General features: G+C 34.3%; 1 protein-coding gene across 1 annotated transcript; it reads left to right on the plus strand.

The window, feature by feature from the left end:
• On the plus strand, positions 1 to 13,106 carry LOC136802380 (uncharacterized). Its single transcript, XM_067059116.1, has 13 exons — positions 1 to 113; positions 1,899 to 2,021; positions 2,559 to 2,631; positions 3,124 to 3,308; positions 4,297 to 4,461; positions 5,248 to 5,392; positions 6,490 to 6,752; positions 7,314 to 7,646; positions 8,093 to 8,222; positions 9,054 to 9,201; positions 10,071 to 10,176; positions 10,628 to 10,826; positions 12,473 to 13,106. Exons 2-13 carry the CDS (start codon positions 1,938 to 1,940, stop codon positions 12,649 to 12,651), a joined length of 2,010 nt encoding a protein of 669 aa, XP_066915217.1. The 5' UTR covers positions 1 to 113; positions 1,899 to 1,937; the 3' UTR covers positions 12,652 to 13,106.
• Positions 13,107 to 22,816: the final 9,710 nt, after the last annotated feature.

Raw genomic sequence — 22,816 nt, forward strand, 5'->3', positions numbered from 1 at the left:
TCAGTTTTAAATTAATTTACTCTTTGACCTTCCCTTATCTTCTACCATTTCTCTCGTTGGCTGAGAGACACCCAGATGGGTTCACGTACAAAGAATGTTCTCCCACACGAGAAGTCTGTGAATACTCACTATCTCAAGTACCTTTAAGAGGTCATCATTTGGAAAACTTTTTGGCTTTTGAAATTAGGTCTAACATTTTGACATTTTGAAAATAACGTTTGCTTGTCATTCTACAATCGGCACCGAAATATATTGGCAATTTAGGGTATTTTAACGTTTTTAAGAATTTAAAGCTCGGTCGAGAATTGCAGTTTCAGTACTTCCATTTTGCTTCATTGGATTTTTCGATTTGGGAGGGGTTAAGTGCCTTCCAGGCTATAATCTCAACCTTATTTGAACAATTTTGAGCTTTTAGATCCTGAGATCCTAAAAGGGAAGTTAAAACTAACTCTACTTTCAAACTTTACTTCAAAAGAGCTTAGTTAAACATCTTAAATCTAATGCTGCGATTTTATATTTTACTTATCTTTTTTGCCTGTCAACATCTAATACTGAATTTTCTTACAGCTCAGTTTTAAATTAATTTACTCTGCTGCTTTGACCCTCCCTTATCTTCTACCATAGTATAAGAAAGCCGCGGCTGGAATGATAACATCTGAATTTCTACTGTTCTATCTCTGTCGTATTTGATGACTATTTGTTGATCAAGAAATAAGTAGTGTAGCATCTTTAATGGTAAACTTTATTAGTTTGTCGTTAATACTTACTTCGCAGTGCATTTTAGACACTAATGATATTCCCTTGATATATACACTTGCATTGTGCAGGAAAGATTAACAATAAGAAATTTAAACAAGCACAAAATGGCTGGGCTGAAAGAACTCAAAAATTAATAAGGTGCCTCGAAATGCCTCCACAATATTTCAGTGAAATCTTTCTAGAATTGAATGAAATGGTACATCAAGATAATTCTGTGAAAATTTCAAGCCAGCATCTTTAAAATTTATTATTCAAACTGACAGGAAAGTTGTTATCTTAAATATAGTTCTTATAATTTTAATTTTGGCGAAAAACTATCGTTTCCACAAAATACCCCTAGAATATGTCCAAAATCAGTTAAAGTGTTTCATTGGGTACAGATTCAAAGATATCTAGAAATAAAAAATCTTCTTGTGAAGGGAAATAAGAGAAAAATTTCAAAAACTATCTACCAATAATAAACTGACAATCTTGATGTTCTTATAAAGCTCGGAGACAGAGATGGAACAGCAATCAACTGAAAAGACAATGCGGTACATATTCCAGCCGCGGCTTTCTTATACTATGCCTCTACCATTTCTCTCGTTGGCTCAGAGACACCCAGATGGGTTCACGTACAAAGAATGTTCTCCCACACGAGAACGTCTGTGAATACTCACGATCTCAAGTACCTTTAAGAGGTCATCATTTGGAAAACTTTTTGGCTTTTGAAATTAGGTCTAACATTTTGACATTTTGAAAATAACGTTTGCTTATCATTCTACAATCGGCGCCGAAATATATTGACAATTTTTAACGTTTTTAAGAATTTAAAGCTCGGGCGAGAATTGCAATTTCAGTACTTCCATTTTGCTTCATTGGATTTCTCCTAAGAGAGTTAAAACTCTACTTTCAAACCTTACTTCAAAGCACTTAAAAATCATTGCGGCTTAAAAGTTTTGAGGGAATTCCCCTTTTGTGCTAAATATTTCGACGCCGATTGTAGCATTTCATCATTTATCATTATATTGTTATTCTTACAGATGCTCAGTTTTAAATTAATTTACTCTTTGACCCTCTTGTATCTTCTGCCACCTTTCTCACTGGCTGAGAGGCACCCAGATGGGTTCACGTACAAGGAGTGTTCTCCCACACGGGAGGTTTGTGAATATTGGTTGAATATCCAGGAAAAACTGACAATGATTTTCCATAAAGATTTGGTATATGCAGATAATGGTAGACTGTATTTGTACAATGAGCACCCTTCAAACTTTTCCACAGTGGTAAGTATTAAATAAGTATTTTTTTCAAAGCCACGATACGTCAAATTCAAATGCAAATCTCCCGGCTTTGGCTAAAGCAAAGTATGTCATGTTTGGGTTCGTTGTAAAATTTCCCTGGTTGGAAAGCTCTCTTCAAAATCTACTAAAATTGTGAAATCAGGTCCTCCATGAGAATTTAACTTAAGCTCAAGCTTGAGCTTAATTGGGTTAAAGTTTCTTTACAAAGTTGGTACAAAACGTCCGGGCAACGTCCACCTAACGTCCGTAAATATAGAGTCCCAATAAGGACGAAATGCATGTGCTGCTCCGCTACCCAAATCTCCTGAGTGATTATAGTTGGATAGAAATTCTTATTTCTTCACATGTAACGTCAGGTTAACCTTTAAACAAGTCGTATAAAACCTTTAAGCTAGACTGAGGAGAATAGAGTTAGCTTCATTTCAATTATGGTGAATTCGATTCGATTCGATAGTTTTAATTGATTATTGCACACATAAAGCGAACGGTCTTGGTATCAATCTTTCAATCCATCAATAGGTTCCACCAGAGAAAGTAGTTACAGTCGATGGAGTCAATCGAATGGTCGAAGCTGTCAATGAAACACTTCCAGGTAAGATTTAGATTTGTTAAACGCGAAAACTGATCTTTTGACTTATACTTTGGTCAATAAATGACATTTTACCCAATTCCTGATTATATTAGGCAGAAACTATCAAGATTATATCTTATTAGGTTCTGACATCAAGGGATTTCTTGGAACTTTTTCACTGACTTCTTTCTCGTTAATTCAACCAGATCTTCGCATCGGGCTCTTCCAGAAAATGTTTGTACGTAGGGGGTGGAGGATATACTTAGTGTCTGGGAGGTAGTGAAAAAATCTACAAAATTTGCCTTGTCTGGAGGGTAAAATTGCTCTGTCTGGAGGGTAAGATTGCTCTGTTTGAGGGTAATTTTGAATATCCAGGGGGTCAACTGATGCTTGTCCAGAGGGTTGGACCTGCTATCCGGGGGGTCAAAAGTCAAAATTTCCAAAAAATCTTATATCCATCACCCCTATATTCAATTTTTTTTCTGAAAAAGCCCATTTCTTTCTTCATTTCAGGCCCACCGATCGTTGCTTACGAGGGTCAAACCATGATCATTCACATCAAGAACACTTTACTAAGTAATGCAGCCACGATACATTTTCACGGTTTGCATCAGCGTGATACGTCTTATTTTGACGGCATGCCGTACGTCACCCAGTGCCCCATCGGTGCTGGTCAGACATTCACTCATAAATTCAAGGTAATTAGTTTTCAAAATCTCCAAAACGAGGCATTTCTAAAAGTTCCTTTGGAATTTGTGGAAATGTTGACCATTTAAAAAGTGTTTGAATGTAAAGTTCTAACTAGCTTGGAAGTGAGTGAAATTTTAAAGGGGAACTCAACAAATTTTGGATTTTTTTGTTTCTATCCTGAAATGGTTTGTTTCAACGATAAATTTCAAAATTTCAAGGTTGCAACTCTTCTTTCACTCTAAAAATTTGTTTAATGAGCTTTTAAAAAGAGGCTTCCCTCTACTAAAATGAAATTGTTTATCAAATAAAAAAGACGCACTTTCAGCTGTTTAATGACGTAGTCGCATTCAGAAAGAGGAAGATGCTTATCTTCTCAGGCTAAAAATCAGTGAAGACAGGCCCTTCAGTAGAGGGTTTGTGATTAAATTTTTGTGTTTCTTGTTGGATTTTTTATTGTTATTCAGCTAAATCACCCACAGTTCACCAGGAATACTTTTCTATGTATCTATTTCTTATTTAAAACGGAATTCTGAAAACATACTGTAGTCATAACTGAATTTGCTCTGTTTTCTGAATACGGTGATGTCATAATCCAAAGAGAAGTCGATCTTTTTTAAAAAGAAAGGGGGTGATTTTTTGAACATATTTTTAACTGAAGTTAAGAGAGATTTTTCATGATTTTTATTTGAGAGATCGAACCTATATACTTTCTTTCTCATTTTTATACTTAATATTACCAAAAATCAGGAAAAAAATAAAAATGACAAATTTGTTGAGTTCCCCTTTAAGAACTACATTGGAGTCTCTATAAATCAAACACGTACGGGGAACACTTGTTTGTTATGGGTTTTCCTTTTATATTCTCGTGTTCTGTTTGGCTTTTGGAGATGGTATCTCGCCCGGTTTTGTTTTGATTGAATTTCGCTGTATTACATCAGAGAATTACCAGACCGTATAAAACTCCCTAAATATGTGCTCTTTTTCCTCATTCTAAAGCTGAAACAGACTGGCACTTATTGGTATCATTCACATATTGGTTCACAAAGAACGAATGGTGTGTATGGAGCCTTCATCATTAAGAAGAGATATTCTCCTGGTGTAATTCCACCCAAAGACATGATCATGACAGTTGGTGATTGGCATCATGAAAATAGTGATGAGGTTTGTGGTGAATTCTTCACATTAAGTTTATATAAATTTAATTTGAAATATCTTCATCTAAAAAAAAAACATCTAAAAAGTACATTAATACAATAATGACCTGTTTTTTCTTACTTGACTGTGAAATATTACCCTCGGTCAACGCAACAACCTCGCAAGCTCGGTCTTTACTTGACCTCGGGCAATATTTCTCAGTACAGCCCTCACTAACCAGTCATTATTGTATTAAAGTTTATTGTTTACATATCGTCAGTCGTACTGAATGATTCAAGATGTTTTTAGATGAAAATATTTTAAATTAAACTGAAATTAGCTCTGCTTACTTGTTTGTATTGAACACTTTATTGACTGGTTGTTTCAAATTCTTCATATTAAGTTCATATTATTTCTTTTGTTTGCATCTTTAACAACCCTAATGGGAAATACGGTTCTGCTCGAGTATATTTCTCACTGGGGTCGATTATTTTCATTTAAAAAATAACGTAATCTTGAGTTTCCAACACGTATATAGACATATTTCATCTAAGGTTTCCAGCTCAACCAGTGCGCATTGACATCAGTTTGATAACGAATTATTTAAACTGAGGACTGAAGTGAGACTTAGAACTCATGACTTTCGCATTACACTAGTACAAACTGCTCTACCGACTGAGCTGTCCAGTCCACCCATCGGAGGCACATTCGAAAACAGCATCGGGTTTTTTGACTTTTTTGTTAGCTATATAGATAAATAAAGATATTGATCAAACCAAACAACATAATTTCTTCCTTTTGTTGCTACTACAGGTCTACGTGAAAATGGTATACGGGAATTTCATTGGTCGAGACAAGTACGAAATAACGGGTACCCATGATGGTGGACATTTCAGTGGTGTACCATGGGTTTCCGCCCTTATCAATGGACGTGGTAGATACATTGATCCCAATACAGGTATAGAAAGAGATTTTCCTTATTACACGAAAATAAGTAAACATTAGAGGTCGATGTAAACATGTAATTAACACAAATTAAAAAATTCGAGTTGATTAAAAACCCCTTTAATTAAAACCAACTGCGTCGTCCCAGAAAAAGCAAGTTAAATTTGTGTTAAATTTGTGCGTTTTAATTTCAAGGCCATTACTCATGTGTCTACTTAATTCCGCTGTAATAAGGTACTACCTGTTTACCTTATCGGGTAACCTTGGGTTAGAAAAGTTGAGAGAATATTTCCTCAGCTATTGGTATTTAAATCTAAATGGTAATTAAGGGCCAAGATACCATTGACGATCACAATCTAGGGTCTAAACAGGTCTCTACAGTCAGAAAATATTTTGGAAAAAAATTTTAAAGGATCGTTGAAACAAAATCTATGGAAAAGTTTCGGTAGAGGTAAATATTTCGGTAGAGGTAAATATTTGGGATAGGTGTTATATGATGGTCAATATTCCCGGGGAAATTTTATTACTTTCTCCCGACTTCTACCCTTAATTTAACTTTTCGTTACACGGTCGTGACGAACGTTAGACTGCCGTTTAAACAATGTTGTGCACCTATATAAATCAATGTTTACATCTAAGATTAAGAAACGTTGTATTTCTAATACATTGTATTGATAAATCAATGTTTACATATAAGAGACCTTATATATTTTTATACATATGTAATAATTATCGGACAGTACAATATACGACTATATAACAATATGAGTACAATATGAGAAATATTTTACAAGATTTTTCTGTACAATATTATAGAAATATCAGGAACGAGTGAAATATTTCCATATTGTACGAGCAAATGTCTGATAACTGGTTTATTGGTGACCGAAAAAATGCACTTTTTGTGTTGGAAAAAAGTGCAAGGCACTTTTGTAGCAAAGTGGCGTTAGATTGCTGCTACCGCTACAATGCAACAACATCTTTTCGTCAATTTATATTTTGTACATGTAAAATACAAGATATGTCGTAATCTTTTTAACCAATCAGATTGCAGATATTTTTTGGATCGCCGATAAACGTTTTATTACAATGTTTCTACACCACCCTTAGGTAAGAAGATCATGGCACCTTTAACATGGTTTAACGTTACAAAAGGGACTGCTTACCGATTCAGAGTTATTGGTGCAGGTTCACTTTACCCCCTGAGAATCTCCATTGATAATCACGTGCTCCGAATAATCGCAAGCGATGGCTATGACTTTCAAGAATTCGAAGCTGAATCTTTTGTCATCAATCCGGGGGAGAGATACGATTTTATTTTGGATGCCAACCAACCGTATGGTAATTATTGGATAAGAGCTGTCAGCTTGGAGGTGAGTGAGACCATTAGAACTACATTGGAGTCTCCATAAATCCAACACACACCATCTTTGTCAAAAAAACGCACTCAATATTCTAAAGGGGTTATATTAGTCTCAGTTGGTCACACTTCTCCAATTCAACACGGGGGAGAGAGTATGTATTTTTCCTAGAAAAGCGTATTTTATATGTTACAGTGAAATAAATAGAATCGCAAAGTGCTCAAAAAAATTCATGCGAAATATTGGGAAATAAAGAACTAATTTACGATTTACGATTGTTACACGGTGTTTCATGCTAGCGCAATCTTCAGGCAATGTATAGACGATGTTATCGTCCGTTACAGTGATACTAAAGGCGGGAAAATATGGCGGTATGACGTTATGTACAGAAAAAAAATCGGTGGGAGAGAAGAAACGACTGGCAAACTCTACCGACTGTAAACTCTTTTCGGCAAAAAAAAAACTCGTTTGCGAATTTTCTTCGGCTTTCTTTGATAGTGATTTGTCTAAGACTATAGCATAGTCTAGGAAATGTAGGTAGTGTATGTAGATTTGATTTTAAATTTCTTTCAGGAAAATGGGAAAGATCATAGTGTGGAAGCCATCTTGCATTACAAACAAGCTCCAGATAGTGAACCCTCAACTACTCGCAAAGAATGTACTCAAGATGAACCTTGCGTGGTTCTAAATTGCCCGTTTGATTTCTTTACGGAAGAACACATCCGGTGCACTAAAGTATCGGACATGAAGTCGGCAGACGTACATGATGAGACACCGGAATGGCGTGACGACTCGGAGGAACACTTCTTGAATTTTGCCTTCCCTGGACAAAAAGTAACACCAGGATCTGTTAATGGTCGGAAATTTGAATATCCAGGAATCAATTCTCTATTTCAAGGACAGCAGGTCAGTATAAATATTGCATAACACGTCCATAAACCCTTGCGTCAGAAACTACATACAAGGGGAATGGTTTCGGATTTACAAGGGTCGAATAATGGCAAATTAAATGCCATCACAAATGCAGATATTTTGCTTGTTCGACACTCATAACCTATCATTTGTGACTAGTGCGCAATGGAGATTTCTTTCTACAACGAACAATTTTAATACACACAACTTGATAATAAGAAAGTCTCTAAACTCTGAAGAACATTGACTTTCTAAGCAATCAAAAATGTCCCTTGAGCTAAAGTTACTTTCCAATGAACAGAATGCACCTAATTTTACAAAAAGCTTTGCTTTTGTGCTATCACATACTCTCGCGACAGTCAGTTTCAATTTAAGTGAACAGGCCATCCCAATAAGAAATGAATATAGAACCTGAAACTCTCAACTTTTGTATTCCTTAGGTTGGCCAAATGCAAGATTATGACTGCAGCAATCATGATTGTGGAGATGATAAGATTTGTTATTGCCATTACGAATTGACCATACCTTACAATAAAACTATTCAGATGGTCTGGCTCAATATGGGTGTCGGTAAGTGAAGTTTGTGGATTGTATTAAGACGAGACCAATTTAGTTTGTTGTTCTACGGGCAGATCGTTAGCAAAATATGGGTCGGTCGGTTGGTAAAATAAGAATAAATTTTTCATTTATCAGAGTTGGTAAAGTACCGAAAATGTTTTCCAAAAAATATCTGCATCAAAAATTCACTTTTTTTTTATCTTCGATGAAGATCATAATAAAATCTTAGTGTATGGAATGCTTGATTTTCTAAATTTTTTAATTTCTTGAATTAATTTTCAGCTTTATTCAAATTTGATTCTTACAATAGCTAGTGTGTAAAATATATTGTAGTGGAAATTCAATATTATTATTTTTTTGATTTTAGCAAAAATAGGGTCGGTCGGGCCCGTAGAACAACAAATTAAATTGGTCTCGCCTAAGGACTATTTAACTTAAACTACACAACAAAGTGACAAACAATATTTGGCAATTTCATTTTTGGACCGTAGTGCACGAAATAAACAACTGGTACTCTATTCTAAGAAGGAATGTTCTTCCTGCAAACACACAGATTTTTGTAAAGACCGAAGGGCTAGATTGCGTGCTTTAAGCTTTTTAAGCAAAAAAGTGAATATCGCAAAAAATACTGCTGCTATTTTTTGTTGAAAACCTGCGAAGCTTTTTATTGGTCAAGCGCTGAAATTATATTGTAATGTAACGTGACCTAGATAGGATTTTCTACCGAATCACGGCAAACTTTGCAGCCAAAGGCTAGAGAGGAATCGCTTCGACATTTCTGAGGAATCATTGATGGGTTTTATTTTCAAATCAGACTCAGATAATCGATTTATTTTCCTACAGGATCTGGGTACGCACATCCCATGCATATTCACGGCCATTCGTTTTACCTGTTGAAGCTTGAATACGCACAATCAGATAATAAAACAGGGAAAATCACTAATCACACGCCAGACATCAATTGTGGCGGTGGATTAAATTTTTGTAACAGGTATGTACAGTCTGTTCCTCTAAAGAATCCTGCATTGTAACAGCATTGTAACACGCATGCGTAATTTGTCGTTCTTTTAAACCACACGAAGAGGAATGAATTGGTAATTCTGGTACAGTCACTTTCGGTCTGTGTTGTGGACGGCGAAGTATGTCGTCTTTTTATGAAATTTGTCGTTCTTTTTGTCTATTTTTAGTAATGCGGGATTCATTAGATAAAACCCCTGGTATTATGGAACTCAATTCCATCTTCAACGTATATCTATACACCCCTTCTCACAGACCCCCTCTCCCTTTAATTGGAAAATTGACCGAAAATTCGTCCCTAGTGAAAATGATACTCAAATTTTAGTCCGCGTTGGAAATAATCAAATTAAAAAAATCCTCAATGCAAAATATTGGGCTATTTTTACCCTTTATATTCTTACCTTCTTTACGTTCCGTTATTTTTACCCGTACTGGCTGAAAAAATCTTAACGGGTCAATGAGAAGGGCGTGTGCTGTATCTATTGTTATATACCATGTGGAAATTATGAACTTAATATGAACGTTGCTTTATCGTTATAGCTAGACAGAAGTGTAGACAAGAGGGGCGCAAAATTTGTGTAGGAGAATATATTTAATGACACTGTAATAAAAATCACTGTGAAACTGTGTCATAAAAATCTGCTCTCCTACACAAATTTTGCGCCCCTTTTGTCTACGTTACTGCTAGGTAGTTGGGTTAGTTAGCTAGTTACTCTTTATATTGTTTACAAAGTCAGAGATTAAAGATCGAATGAAAAACTTATATATTGAATCTACAAAGGGTTTAAACTGGCTAATTCTGGTAACTATCACCAATTAACATTTTTGTGATTTTTGTTACAGTGCTAAATGGTCAGATCCATCATGGGAGAATGGGAACATTCCAGGATTGAATCTGAAGAATCCACCACGAAAAGATACAGTGATTGTTCCTACTGGTGGCTATGCTGTAAGTTGTATGAAATACACACCCCTGTCTCTATCTCCTAAGTGAGTTTGAAAGTCATCGTTCAGCTCAAGAGACATAAGAATTCCCATGGAGCGTTGGGTTTGAGAGAACTGTATGGGTAATAGTGTAGTCAGTTTTTCCGTCTCATACGGATTTCTGTCTTAGTGAGGTACAAAAAGAGGCTTTTCAGTTTTTAAATTCAACAAAATTCTGCAACAAATTTGAAGAATCTTGCCTAATTTTTTCTTCTAACGCCATTTCCATCCGAGACAAATATTTTTCTTTTACCACTAATAAATAGATACTTAAATAAAGCCTGGGATACACGGGGACGAGGATGAAGAGCGTGTTAAGAACATTTTTAGGCTTAAAACTGAAAAAGTTAAGAACATCCGAAGGCCTCAAAAATTTTGGATATTCTCATAAAAAACGTGTACTTTGTCACTTTTAGGTAATCCGTATCCGTAGCGATAACCCTGGTAAATGGTTTCTTCATTGTCATATCGAAGTTCACGCCCTTGATGGTATGGGTATGATCATCAATGAAGCGCCCGACCACCCTTTGAAACCCCCCAAAGGGTTTCCCTCTTGCGTGAACTTTTATGATGACAATAGTAGAGATATTGATTATGTTGAGTCGAATCTTCAAGGTAAGAGTTTTTCTTTGTCCAGCCGTCACATCACGTTCTTTCAACGTCTATCTAACGTTGTTTTGACGCTCTGGGCATTAGATGAGCATTGCTCTAAACCCTTTTTGTTTAGTTCAGTTCGGATCGAAATTTTAATAATTTATTATTACGTGCTATATGAACTGTAGATTATTTATGTTTGCTGTAAAAATAACGCATAAAATTCAAGATTTGGAAACTTCGCCATTGGGTATTCTAGGAAGGGATAAAGTACTGCACGATTTGTATTCACTCTCCAGTTGATTTTACTTCATCGGGCTTTACCAAGCTTGGGAAAATACCTGGTTATGGTGGTCGACCTGCAAAGAGCATCAGACGGCCTCATAGCCCCGGAAGAACTTTTTCCATCAGTGGGGAAATTTTCTATCGAAATATTCCAATGGGGATAGGAATCCTATTGTGCAAAGTTTAAAAATCCAGTGGGAATGGTTTGGAGTGCAATTTTTGGACCTACCCCGGTGGGGTGGAGGTCCTATAAATTAACCCGTGTTCGTTAGTTAGTTAGTTCGTTCGTTAGTTACCAACTTTTCTCGAGATTGGCTCATTCAATTTTTCTGATTTTTTGCACAAAGGTGCATTACTATAAACCCTCGAATGTGACGGAGCCCGATTTTCGAAAAAAAAATTTTTCCGGCCGGTAGAACCGGAAATGTCCCGAAAAAAGCGGTTTTTTGAGATTTTCTCGAGATTTTATCATTAGTTTTTTGCGATTTTTTGCACATAGATGCACATTAGTACTGCCGAAAAGGTGTCGAAAACCGTTTGCCGAAAAAAAAATTTTTCCGGTCTGTAGAACCGGAAATGTGCCGGAAATCGTCGTTTTTTTTCACATTTCCGTCACATTTTTTCAACTTATTTAATTGTTTCTTTACAGAAAAATGTTCTTTATGATGATGCCCAAAACTTAGCATCGTTTGATTTCCAAAAAAATCATCCTTTAAATCCGGAACTCCTTAAAAATCGCCGGAACAGCCGAAAACCGGCGTAAAACGGTTTTCCTTCATTTTTACAACTTATACTCGACAGATTTTCATGATTTTTTGCACGATGATGTAAAATGGCAATGCCCAAAATGTGACGGAGCCGAGTCTGATTCCTTTAAAACGGAATTTTCCGGGCGGAAATATAATCAATCTGTGATGAAATAATGAAAACTGAAAACTAAATGTTTTTTTTACTTCAGTTTTAATTTTCTCTGAATGATTGATTAAAGTGTTGATATTATTTTTCTTTCACCGTTAAACATCGATGCGTTTCTTAATTGCTTTCTCCGTTCCAATGGATATTTAAATCGAAATTTAAAATTATACATTACTTCCATTAAATTCTAATTATTCGTTTTATAAATAGGTAGGTCCATTAAAGTATTACTTGTTTATACTCAAATTATTAGAATGGGGATAAAGTCAGAGTCAATTTCCCAGTGATGCTGAAGTTGTAGGATATTTATGCCACCGGGGACGAAATTTCGGCTAAATTCTTCCAGTGGGATTGGGGTCCAAGCGTGTCTGTGACACAGGGGTGTATTACATTTATCTCGTCTATAAGGTATAATCACGGCTTCAACTATTTTTTTTTACTTCCAATTTCTTTCTTCTTTTTTTCAGCATTGAAAGACCAGTCACCAAGCAACGAAACAATAGGACCTATCCCACAATGCCCTGCTCACAAAGAATCATTATTTATTATAACGTCAGCCGTTCTCGGAGCCGTCATTTTAGTACAAGTGTTCATTATTTTTACATGTGCTATCCATAGAAGGAAAGGCGATTCGGAGAAAACCTAGTCTTTCAGTGGATGAGGTTTTTTAATTTTTAGGTAATTTTTATTGTACATAGCATCAATCATTTCAATTTTACACCCCTGTCTCAAAGCCCCGGTAAAACAATTCCCACAGGGGGGGTAAAATTTTCCATTGTAATCCCAATGGGGATATAGATTCTATTGTTCCAAGCTTGAAAAATCCAGTGGGGATGGTTTTGGAGTGTAATTTTTTACAATAAAATCTGAATGGGGATGTAATTAAAGCCAATTTCCCAGTGGGGCTGAAATTTTGTGGGTATTTCTAGTAGCGGGGACGAAATTTCGGCCCAATTTTCCAGTGGGGCTGGGGTCCAAGCGGGTCTGTGACACAGGGGTGTATGTTTATGTGATTAAATAATTCATTTTTTCGTCGTCCGAAATATAATGGAAATATCAAGGTACAATTCTCTCTTTCCTGGGAAGAATTGAAACCCCAAATACTAGTCCAATCGATTAGGAAATCCAAAGCCATAAGATAGGATGTATTGAGTTTCAACCAATCAAATTTCGTATTTTCACTAGCCTTATACATTTTTCGTATGTCGTCGTGATTATCCCTGTATGCTTAACCTTAGTAATGGCTACTTTTCGTGAATATATTACGCGTATTTCAACAAAAATTGGTAAAGTATACTTTTTTTCCTATTTCTATCAACAATACAATTATTTTATGATTCACACGTTAATGATGGAGCCATTAGGTAGAAATCTCTAGTGAAAATCATCAGTTCTCAAGGGACAGGACGTTAAGCTGTAATTAAAACTGTATATTCCCAAAGGTTGACTTGATCAAAAACTAGAAATGAGTTTGGTTTTGGTAATTTTAACAATTTGTATATAACAAGAGGAGAGGCATATAGATGCTCGCACGAAATATTTTGAAGGTTTGCTTTGAAAAAAAATAGATAGTATTTTTCAAGACTTTAATCGTATTTTATCGTTTTTTATCGTTTTAATTTCGAGTTATTTTCAATATTTAATTTGTGATTGATGATTAGGTTTCACATAAAGATCAATGGAGGCTGATAAAAGAGAGTTGTTTTCAGAATATCGAAGCAAATGAAGTTTAACTGAGCTCGATGTATGGATAACCTCTTTTCTTCATTGATATTGTGTTAACTCGATCTCATATCAATCGTAATTTTTCGATATTTTTACTCGTTTCGATTTGGTAAGTGTGTAATAGGTATTTTCTTATGATTCCCTCGACTTTTTTCGGAATTTTAGTTTAATCTCTCATGATTGACGATTAAGTTTCACATAAAAATCAATGGAGGCTGATAAAAGAGAGTTGTCTTCAGAATGTCGAAGCAAATGAGGTTTAACTGAGCTCGATGTATGGGTAACCTCTTTTCTTCATTGATATTTTGTTAACTCGATCTCATATCAATCGTACTTTTTCGATATTTTTACTAGTTTCGATTTGGTAAGTGTGTGTTGTAATTGTAATAGGTATTTTCTTATGATTCCCTCGACTTTTTTCGGAATTTTAGTTTAATCTCTCATGATTGACGATTAAGTTTCACATAAAAATCAATGGAGGCTGATAAAAGAGAGTTGTTTTCAGAATGTCGAAGCAAATGAAGTTTAACTGAGCTCGATGTATGGGTAACCTCTTTTCTTCATTGATAATGTGTTAACTCGATCTCATATCAATCGTAATTTTTCGATATTTTTACTCGTTTCGATTTGGTAAGTGTGTAATAGGTATTTTCTTATGATTCCCTCGACTTTTTTCGGAATTTTAGTTTAATCTCTCATGATTGACGATTAAGTTTCACATAAAAATCAATGGAGGCTGATAAAAGAGAGTTGTTTTCAGAATGTCGAAGCAAATGAGGTTTAACTGAGCTCGATGTATGGATAACCTCTTTTCTTCATTGATATTGTGTTAACTCGATCTCATATCAATCGTAATTTTTCGATATTTTTACTCGTTTCGATTTGGTAAGTGTGTATGTATAATAGGTATTTTCTTATGATTCCCTCGACTTTTTTCGGAATTTTAGTTTAATCTCTCATGATTGACGATTAAGTTTCACATAAAAATCAATGGAGGCTGATAAAAAAAGAGAGTTGTTTTCAGAATGTCGAAGCAAATGAGGTTTAACTGAGCTCGATGTATGGATAACCTCTTTTCTTCATTGATATTGTGTTAACTCGATCTCATATCAATCGTACTTTTTCGATATTTTTACTAGTTTCGATTTGGTAAGTGTGTAATAGCAGTAATAGGTATTTTCTTATGATTCCCTCGACTTTTCGGAATTTTAGTTTAATCTCTCATGATTGACGATGTATGGATAACCTCTTTCCTTCATTGATATTGTGTTAACTCGATCAAACGTAATTGTTAAGCATTTCAGTTTTTCAACAATTGTTGTCGATTATTCTTTAAATTTTTATTTTTTACGAACTTTACTTTTAGTTTTTTCTTGACACTATATTCTGGTCATTCACACACTCCATATTCTGTCAATCCTAAATCATCCTGACCTCTCGACCTCTAGTTCAACATTTTTTCTGCCACTCCCTCCTTTCACTTTCGATTTCTCCCTTTTTATTTTCCCTTCTTGATTTCTTTCAGCATAAGACCAAAGTCCAAATCTAAACGGCACCAGAGCACGGTCTAGAGCACTTCCAATCCCAATTTACCCCAAACAACAACACTAACAATACTTTACCATCACTTTCACTCTTACTTCCGTCCAGTTTTCCCAAACGACCCACAACTTCCTGGAATTCGCCACGGGAAAATGCAACAACAGTAAAGTAGAAGAGGACATTGCAGTATATTCGTTTCCTTCGTTTCCTTGGTTTCTGTTTATAAATGGTGCATCCAATATAAATAATTTTTTTTTTGTTTTCAATTTCTATCACTCACTTGCACAAAACCTGCAAAAAGCATCCACGCCAGTGAATAAGCCATCAAATCGTTTTTAAAGTCATTTTCTACTTTTTACTATTCTATTGTCACCGTTGTCACTTTTTACTATTCTATCGTCACCGTTTTTGGCTGCTGTTGCTGTCGCTCGTTGGTCATTATTTATTATCTTGACAATCGCCAAGTCAACGTAAGAGTATTTCTCTCTACTATAATTTACTATTATTCCACCATTCATAAACTTCTTTATTTTGATAATAATACATTCAGGGGGCGTTCGCCATTTGTAGAAATAATGTAATAAAAAATTTCCTAACTTATTTTTGAGGCCTGATGTGATGGTGCAGTGGATGGGTAACTTTCACACATCGGAATCTGAGGGTCTAAGGTTCAAAACCTGCTCAAGTACCATTTCACAACGAAGCTTACTTATTTGATTTTCACCATTTATGTCTCTTTGACACATTTTCAATGATAAAACAATGATAATCATTCATATACAAATCTGAAGTAATAAAATCAATTTTTGATTTAACATCTCTGATACATGTCATCCAACCTGTCAATCAATTAGCAAATCAATTAAGTAGCCAATCAATCAAATAGCCAATCAATCAAGTAGCAAATCAATCAATCAAATTATTATTTTTTTTTTGTTTTTTTTTGTTTTTTTGTTTTTTTTTTGTTTTTTTTTCACACTGTAGTGGCTGCAGCACTACAGAAACAAATTTGCCAGGATGAGATGGTGGGTGACTCTAGAGTGGCAAGGAGAGCTTACTCCAGGATCCGCACCTGTCTCCAGGCACCCCCTTGGTGGGGGTGTCTCCATCTCATCCGTTGTTCATTTTAATTTCACATTTTAACAATAGAGATCTTCTGCTACAGCAGTCTTCATTGCATAAAATCTGCAATTCTAGTCTATTCTCACCCCAAAGACATTCTACCAGATTTTTTCTTTCACAGCTATATTCAGTTACACAGTCTTGGGGCTCTCAAGTCAACCAAATAAATATGCAAATATTGTGCATACTCCACCTCCAGAACACAGAAGGTTCCCTTCTTATTTCAATTTTCAATTTTTTCACATAGACTCGACATATTCTCACTTTTAACTCTCTTGGCCTTGGGACTTTTCCAAAAGCCGATTAAAATAAAATATTTTTACATGCTCCACAAAATACTTCATTTACAAAATTGATGTAACTCTGAAAAACATCATATTCAACAAACTTCGAAACCTCAAAAAATCCAAAACTTTACATAATTTCGAACACTTTGAGGGGTCCATCAATTTCATCCACTGATATTTTACAAATTACATAGCTGTTTTAGGATAACGATCGCAAAATATCACACCAACTTTATCCTACCCTGAGTAATCCTGGTTGGATACTGGATGATATGATATTTTACAATAGGCGCAAGAAAATTTTCTTACAGGGATCAAGCATAAGAAAAACTGCATAAGAATATAAGGATAAAATTATGATTCATATTCCTTTCAAGTTTCAATTATTTTCCGTATTTGCACCTAAATTTTACAAAACCTTTTTAATTTTATCCCTTCTCTGAATGTCACTTCCTAGGGAGGGTACCCATTTTTCCATATTCACACATCCACAAGCAGCATTAGGACAGAGGAATGTAAAGAGATGGAAAAACAGCTTCTTGAAAACAATGGAAAAACGGCTCGTCATATACCAGGTCTCTTGCCCTTAAGGGAGTTTATGTCGAGTAAATAGGTTTCTTTTGTTGTCGCTATAAAAAATCTGCATAATTAGCGTGTTGTGACAAAATTCTTTTGTTTCAAGCCTGATTATGCGCAAACTTTTAGGGCTTATATTTTGGGTACACCTCTCCTATACGAAAAGGTACCTATATCTTCTTGCTCAGAATTTCCTAGCGATTCTATTGATATAACCGCATTATGACCGCATCATTATATGGAAAGCTAGAGCGCGAGAAAATTATAACTTCATATTGACTTCACTCGACTTCTGACAGTTTTACAAGAACCAATTTAATATCATTGCGTTAAGAATTTCTTTTGCTATACATTAGTAAAAATATTGCTCCTTATTCTTAAAAATTGAACTAGTAATCTGCAAAAAAGGAAAAACAAATTTTCATTTTTATCGTCAAATCATGTAGAAACCGTCCGATTTGTATGGCGAGCCGTCTTTTCTGGACTTTCATTTAATGACCTAATCAAAGTTTTTACAATAGAATTTTCAATAGAAGTGATCGTTGAACTTTGAGTAATCAGAAAAGCTGTTTTTCCATCTCTTTACATTCCTCTGATTAGGATAACGATCGCAAATTTCCCGAAATATCACACCATTCTCTATCCCTTTGGGAGCAATCCTGAAGTGATGGTCCATGATGGGATATTTTATAAAACAGACACTATTCCTACAGAATTAACTTTTCTTTGAATTTCGCTGCCGAGATGTTTACGGAGTAAATGTAAATATTACTTTTTCAGCTTTCGGTTTCCGTTTGCCATCCGAGTAATCAGTCTCTATCATGCCATTAACTTATCTTCCATTTTAAGCTTGTTGGCTGCCTTTTGGAAAAAATAATTTTTATATAAAAACAAACTTTCTTGGTAAGAACATTAGGCTTCGCTGGCCAAAATATGTTAAGAACAAGTTAAGAACATTTTAAGGCTTAAAACTAAAGAAGTTAAGAGCATCCGAAGGCTTCAAAAATTTTGGATGCTCTTATAAAAAAATCTGTATCACTAAATTATTAATTCAGGAATAGAGCGAAAATTTATAAGATAATCGGGAAAAAAATAAAGAGGAGAACATCTTAAAGACAATAGAGATTCGACAACCCCTTGGACTCCTTGCTTTTGAGATTGTTTCAAAAATTATCTCCAAAATATCTGGCCGATCTTTCAGGTAGTTGGGTCATGGTATAAGGTTTAAGCCACAGAAATTCTTGATTAAAGCTGAGACATGCAAACTAAAAAGGGTATTCGAGCTGCTGGCGTTAAAATGTGACACCTTCTTTTCCCCAATTGACTAAGAAGTCTCGCTGGATAAATTCCCTAAATAGTACTAAATAAAGAATGATGTGACACATTTTTTTCTATTTATCCAGGTTTGGTCGAAAGCGAATAAAATGGCAATTCAACACCGAGGCTTATTTTCTTTTCTACGTCATAATTTATGCTTAAAAATTAAACAGCTAAATATACATGGTTTCTACTAGATTATTGTTAATCATTTAAACAACATGACGTAACATATGCTATTATGCAAGCTAAGAAGTTGATTGACAGATATATTTCTTTAGAATACATAAAATAATTACCGTTAGGTGTGAAAATGATGGGCGCAGAGGTAAAAAACATATTTGGACTATGTGACCAAGTAAGGATAAATTTTTTTGCCTGATCTTCAAAATCTAACTTTCAAGTCATGTGAAAAAGTAAGGAAAAATTTTTTTGACTGATCTGTAAAATCTAACTTTTAAATCACGTAACCGTGTAGTGGGAATATAAATTTTTGCAAAATTTTTAAAGAACTCTTACGCAATGAATCGTGACCAAGTAAGGATAAATCTTTTTGCCTGATCTGCGAAATTTAACTTTCAAGTCATGTGACCAAGTAAGGATAAATTCTTTTGACTGATCTGCAAAATCTAACTTTCAAGTGATGTGACCAAGGTACCAAGTAAGGATCATTTTTTTGACTGATCTGCAAAATCTAACTTTCAAGTCATATGACCAAGATAAATTTTTTGACTGATCTGCAAAATCTAACTTTCAAGTGATGTGACCAAGTCATGATAAATTTTTTTGACTGATCTGTAAAATCTAACTTTCAAGTCATGTGACCAAGTAAGGATAATTTTTTTTGACTAATATGTAAAATCTAACTTTTAAGTCATGTGACCAAGTAGGGATAAATTTTTTGATTGATCTACAAAATCTAACTTTCAAGTCATGTGACCAAGTAAGGATACATTTTTTGACTGATCTACAAAATCTAACTTTCAAGTCATGTGACCAAGTAAGGATAAACTTTTTTGACTGATCTGTAAAATCTAACTTTCGAGTCATGTGACCAAGGAAGGATACATTTTTTGCCTGATCTGCGAAATCTAATTTTCAAGTCATGTGACCAAGTAAGGATAATTTTTTTGACTGATCTGCAAAATCTAACTTTCAAGTCATGTGACCATGTAAGGATAATTTATTTTGAATGATCTGCAAAATCTAACTTTCAAGTCATGTGACCAAGTAAGGGTAAATTTTTTTGCCTGATCTGCAAAATCTAACTTTCGAGTCATGTGACCAAGGAAGGATACATTTTTTGCCTGATCTGCGAAATCTAATTTTTAAGTCATGTGACCAAGTAAGGATAATTTTTTTGACTGATCTGCAAAATCTAACTTTCAAGTCATGTGACCATGTAAGGATAATTTATTTTGACTGATCTGCAAAATCTAACTTTCAAGTCATGTGACCAAGGAAGGATAATTTTTTGACTGATCTGCAAAATCTAACTTTCAAGTCATGTGACCAAGGAAGGATAAATTCTTTTGCCTGATCTGCGAAATCTAACTTTCAAGTCATGTGACCAAGTAAGGATAAATGTTTTTGACATATATGTAAAATCTAACTTTTAAATCACATGACCTTGTAGTGGGAATATAAATTTTTGCAAAATCTTCAAAGAAATCTTATGTAATGCATTGTGACCAAGTAAGGATAAATTTTTTTGACTGATCTGCAAAATCTAACTTTCAAGTCATGTGACCAAGTAAGGATAAATTCTTGACTGTGATAAATTTTTTTGACTGATCTGCAAAATCTAACTTTCAAGTCATGTGACCAAGTAAATAAAGTTTTTTGACTGATCTGCAAAATCTAATTTTTGAGTCATGTGACCAAGTAAGGATAATTTTTTTGACTGATCTGCAAAATCTAACTTTCAAGTCATGTGACCATGTAAGGATAATTTATTTTGACTGATATACAAAATCTAACTTTCAAGTCATGTGACCAAGTAAGGATAATTTTTTTGACTGATTTGCAAAATCTAACTTTCAAGTCATGTGACCATGTAAGGATAATTTATTTTGACTGATATACAAAATCTAACTTTCAAGTCATGTGACCAAGTAAGGATAATTTATTTTGACTGATCTGCAAAATCTAACTTTTAAATCACGTGACCTTGTAGTGGGAATATAAATTTTTGCGAAATTTCTAAAGAACTCTTATGTAATGCATTGTGACCAAATAGGATAAATTTTTTTGACTGATCTGCAAAATCTAACTTTCAAGTCATGTGACCAAGTAAGGATAAATTCTTGACTGATATACAAAATCTAACTTTCAAGTTATGTGACCAAGTAAGGATAAATTTTTTGACTGATCTGTAAAATCTAACTTTTAAATCACTTGACCTTGTAGTGGGAATATAAATTTTTGCGAAATTTCTAAAGAACTCTTATGTAATGCATTGTGACCAAGTAAGGATAAATTTCTTGACTGATATACAAAATCTAACTTTCAAGTTATGTGACCAAGTAAGGATATTTTTTTGACTGATCTGCAAAATCTAACTTTCAAGTCATGTGACCAAGTAAGGATAAATTTTTTGACTAATCTGTAAAATCTAACTTTTAAATCACGTGACCTTGTAGTGGGAATATAAATTTTTGCGAAATTTCTAAAGAACTCTTATGTAATGCATTGTGACCAAGTAAGGATAAATTTCTTGACTGATATACAAAATCTAACTTTCAAGTCATGTGACCAAGTAAGGATAAATTCTTGACTGATATACAAAATCTAACTTTCAAGTTATGTGACCAAGTAAGGATAAATTTTTTGACTGATCTGTAAAATCTAACTTTTAAATCACTTGACCTTGTAGTGGGAATATAAATTTTTGCGAAATTTCTAAAGAACTCTTTAATGTAATGCATTGTGACCAAGTAAGGATAAATTTCTTGACTGATATACAAAATCTAACTTTCAAGTTATTTGTGACCAAGTAAGGATATTTTTTTGACTGATCTGCAAAATCTAACTTTCAAGTCATGTGACCAAGTAAGGATAAATTTTTTGACTAATCTGTAAAATCTAACTTTTAAATCACGTGACCTTGTAGTGGGAATATAAATTTTTGCGAAATTTCTAAAGAACTCTTATGTAATGCATTGTGACCAAGTAAGGATAAATTTCTTGACTGATATACAAAATCTAACTTTCAAGTTATGTGACCAAGTAAGGATATTTTTTTTGACTGATCTGCAAAATCTAACTTTCAAGTCATGTGACCATGTAAGGATAATTTATTTTGACTGATCTGCAAAATCTAACTTTTAAGTCATGTGACCAAGTAAGGATAAAGTTTTTTGACTGATCTGCAAAATCTAATTTTCGAGTCATGTGACCAAGGAAGGATAAATTCTTTTGCCTGATCTGCGAAATCTAACTTTCAAGTCTTGTGACCAAGTAAGGATAAATTTTTTGACTAATCTGTAAAATCTAAATTTTAAATCACGTGACCTTGTAGTGGGAATATAAATTTAAGCGAAATTTCTAAAGAACTCTTATGTAATGCATTGTGACCAAGTAAGGATAAATTTTTTTTACCACACATCAACATTGCGCTTTTAATTAATGTCAAAGCAGAACAATTGTTAAAATAATTTTACAACGGAGTTTTAAAAAATACACACCAACATCTCTTCGTCATCTTCTTTTATAGGATTATATGTAAGCTCGATGTCATAATTCCCTGATAAATATAACCGTGCCACTCTTTTGTCCTGGTTTGTGCGCTCCCTTCCTCTCACCATATACCGACCATCATTTTGAATTATATTGACCAATAATTCATAATCTTCGTCTTCTATAGCCGTAATCTATAAGACGGTTCTCTGTTTTGATTACATTTCCAAAAAGCAGAATAAAAACATAAAAAATAATCATTTTGCTTTTTCTTCTCATACTTTTTCGGTTTATTTCGTCACGAAAAAAAGCCATTTGCTTCAGAAGTTTTTTTCTGACAATGTGTAGAGCACCCGCGCATGCGTATTACGGTTTCTTCGAGACATTTCTTTAGAATTTCAATCACGATTGTTCATCGTGCACTCAATCTTCAAAAAAGTACATGTATATTAGTGATTTGATTGGTCAGTTAAAGAAATGTAATTTAGGTATATGGTATTTCACATGTTTTAACTCAAGAAACTTTACAAATTGCACAAAAAAAACGTTTCTCGGCGGTCAGTT

Source organism: Clytia hemisphaerica, unplaced genomic scaffold (genome assembly GCF_902728285.1).
Source record: "Clytia hemisphaerica strain Z4C2 unplaced genomic scaffold, Clytia hemisphaerica genome assembly, whole genome shotgun sequence".
In the NCBI taxonomy this organism is placed as follows: domain Eukaryota; kingdom Metazoa; phylum Cnidaria; class Hydrozoa; order Leptothecata; family Clytiidae; genus Clytia; species Clytia hemisphaerica.

Coding starts and splice junctions, on each gene's coding strand:
- LOC136802380 (XM_067059116.1), top strand. CDS start 1,938: ATGATTTTCCATAAAGATTTGGTATATGCAGATAATGGTAGACTGTAT. Junction 2,022..2,558: donor CTTCAAACTTTTCCACAGTG/GTAAGTATTAAA, acceptor ATCCATCAATAG/GTTCCACCAGAGAAAGTAGT. Junction 10,827..12,472: donor TGTTGAGTCGAATCTTCAAG/GTAAGAGTTTTT, acceptor TCTTTTTTTCAG/CATTGAAAGACCAGTCACCA.